Below are 1716 nucleotides of genomic sequence, written 5' to 3' on the forward strand. Positions count from 1 at the left end.
TACAGGTGTGGCCTCATCTGCACTGGGAGCAGCGGGTCTGGAGATTCGTGGTCAGCAGCAGGAAGGGATGCCGCAGGAGATGGGTCTGCAGAGGACGCTGGTGTAGGAGGGCTGGCAGCACCCGGAGGACTGGCAGGAGAGAGCCCCATAAACAACAGGCCTGCAGCTCACAGGCACGCACAGGGAAGACTGGCAGGAGGGGGCCGCATACACAATGGGCCTGCAGCTCACAGGCACACACACGGCTGGCTTGAAGCTCACAGGCACACACACGGAGGACTGGCAGCCCACAGGCACGCAGCAGGATGCCTGGCAGGAGCTGGGCACGCAACAGGTTGGCTGGCAGGGACTGGACACGCAGCAGGCTGGCTGGCAGCCTGAGGAGCAGCTGGTATGGCACATGGTGGTGTGTGGCTGGATAAGCTCGAGGCAGAAGGCAGCGATGTCTGGGGATGGCCTCCCTGGGCAGCCTTTATACCTGGACCCAGGCGTCCCCACAGCACAGAAGCACGCCTGTCTTCCTTGTTTTTCTTCCTCAGTGCTGTCTCCTAGAGCTTAATTTTCTGTCGTAGGTATCTCTGGGTTTTGTTTGGCCCTTAGTTTCATGACTAATTGCACCTTCTTCGAGCTCTTGGTATGCTTGGAAACCTGCCAGAGTGTTTTACTGTCTTCATCTGGATTCTTCTTTGTTCTTTAAAATTTCACCTGAGTTACTTTTGTGAGATTCCAAACACTCAGATCTCCAGATTTTCCTCTCTGTGTGATGATGGTCCTTAAATGACAGAAGTTTACACTCCTCCCATGACTCAGGAAGGCTCCATAGTCAATGTGAGATAGAATAGAGTGTGTCCAGCTGATCTGTGGATGTTCTGAGAGCTTAGAGCTGGATGAGAGAGCTAGCAGATGGAGAAAGAACATGGAAATCACTTGTCCATAGGATGAGTGGGGACAAAGGGTGTGGCTCACAGAGAATTTCCTGTGAATGGTGACCATGGATCTTTGTCTTGAGAAATCCTCCTAGTTAAGAACCAAGATGAGACAACACCACTGGCCTCATGCCTGGTGACACAGCTCTAAGGAAATCAAGCTGGACCATGCGTGTTCCCAGGGAAGCATGTGAGGCCAGTGAAGTGTCCCGTGGACAGCCACAGCAGGATATGTGTGAGCTGAATATAGAAGCTTCCAAGGGCCAGAATGACTTCTGGGCATGTTCAGCAGAAAGCCATGTGCACCCTGTACTACAGGGACAGTAGAATCTCTGAGCCTAAAGAGGTCAACACCAGATCACTTGGAACTTGGCACCATGATGACAGAACGAGGGAAAAAGTCACGTGATCATCTCAATTGCTGTAGAAAAGGCATTTCACAAAATTCAAGATGCTTTCATGATGACAGCAATCAACAAACTAAGAATTGAAGAAAACTACCTCAACACAATACAAGCCATACATGAAAGACCCACAGCAAGCCTCATACCCAATGGTGAAAGACTGAAAGCTTCTTCTCTAATATTGGGAACAAAGCCAGCATAGTACTGGAAATTTTACTAAGAACAACCAGGCAAATTTTTGTAAAAGAAAGAAAGAAACAAAAAGCATCCAAATTGGAAAGCAAGAAGTAAGGTTAACTCTGTGATATGATTTTCATAGGTAGAAAACTCTAAATATTCCACAAAAAAACTGTAAGAAGTAATAAATGAATTCAGCAAAGTAGCAG

General features: G+C 48.5%; 1 protein-coding gene across 2 annotated transcripts; it reads right to left on the bottom strand.

Annotated features, from left to right (window-relative positions):
* Positions 1-51: 51 nt before the first annotated feature.
* On the bottom strand, positions 52-402 carry LOC111526886 (keratin-associated protein 12-2). 2 transcript variants are annotated; one of them, XM_023192900.1, is made up of 2 exons: positions 281-402; positions 52-220 (listed from the first exon to the last, which is right to left on the bottom strand). In XM_023192900.1, the coding sequence occupies exons 1-2, from the start codon at positions 400-402 to the stop codon at positions 52-54; spliced, it is 291 nt and encodes a 96-aa protein (XP_023048668.1). The 2 variants fall into 2 exon arrangements, with proteins under 2 accessions (XP_023048668.1, XP_023048660.1); XM_023192892.1 differs by having other exon boundaries at positions 52-402.
* Positions 403-1716: the final 1314 nt, after the last annotated feature.

The sequence above is a fragment of the Piliocolobus tephrosceles genome, unplaced genomic scaffold, assembly GCF_002776525.5.
Source record: "Piliocolobus tephrosceles isolate RC106 unplaced genomic scaffold, ASM277652v3 unscaffolded_36831, whole genome shotgun sequence".
Taxonomy (NCBI): Eukaryota; Metazoa; Chordata; class Mammalia; order Primates; family Cercopithecidae; genus Piliocolobus; species Piliocolobus tephrosceles.

Bases quoted from the DNA above. Each gene is read 5' to 3' on its own strand.
- LOC111526886 (XM_023192892.1), bottom strand. From the start codon at position 402: ATGTGCCATACCAGCTGCTCCTCAGGCTGCCAGCCAGCCTGCTGCGTG.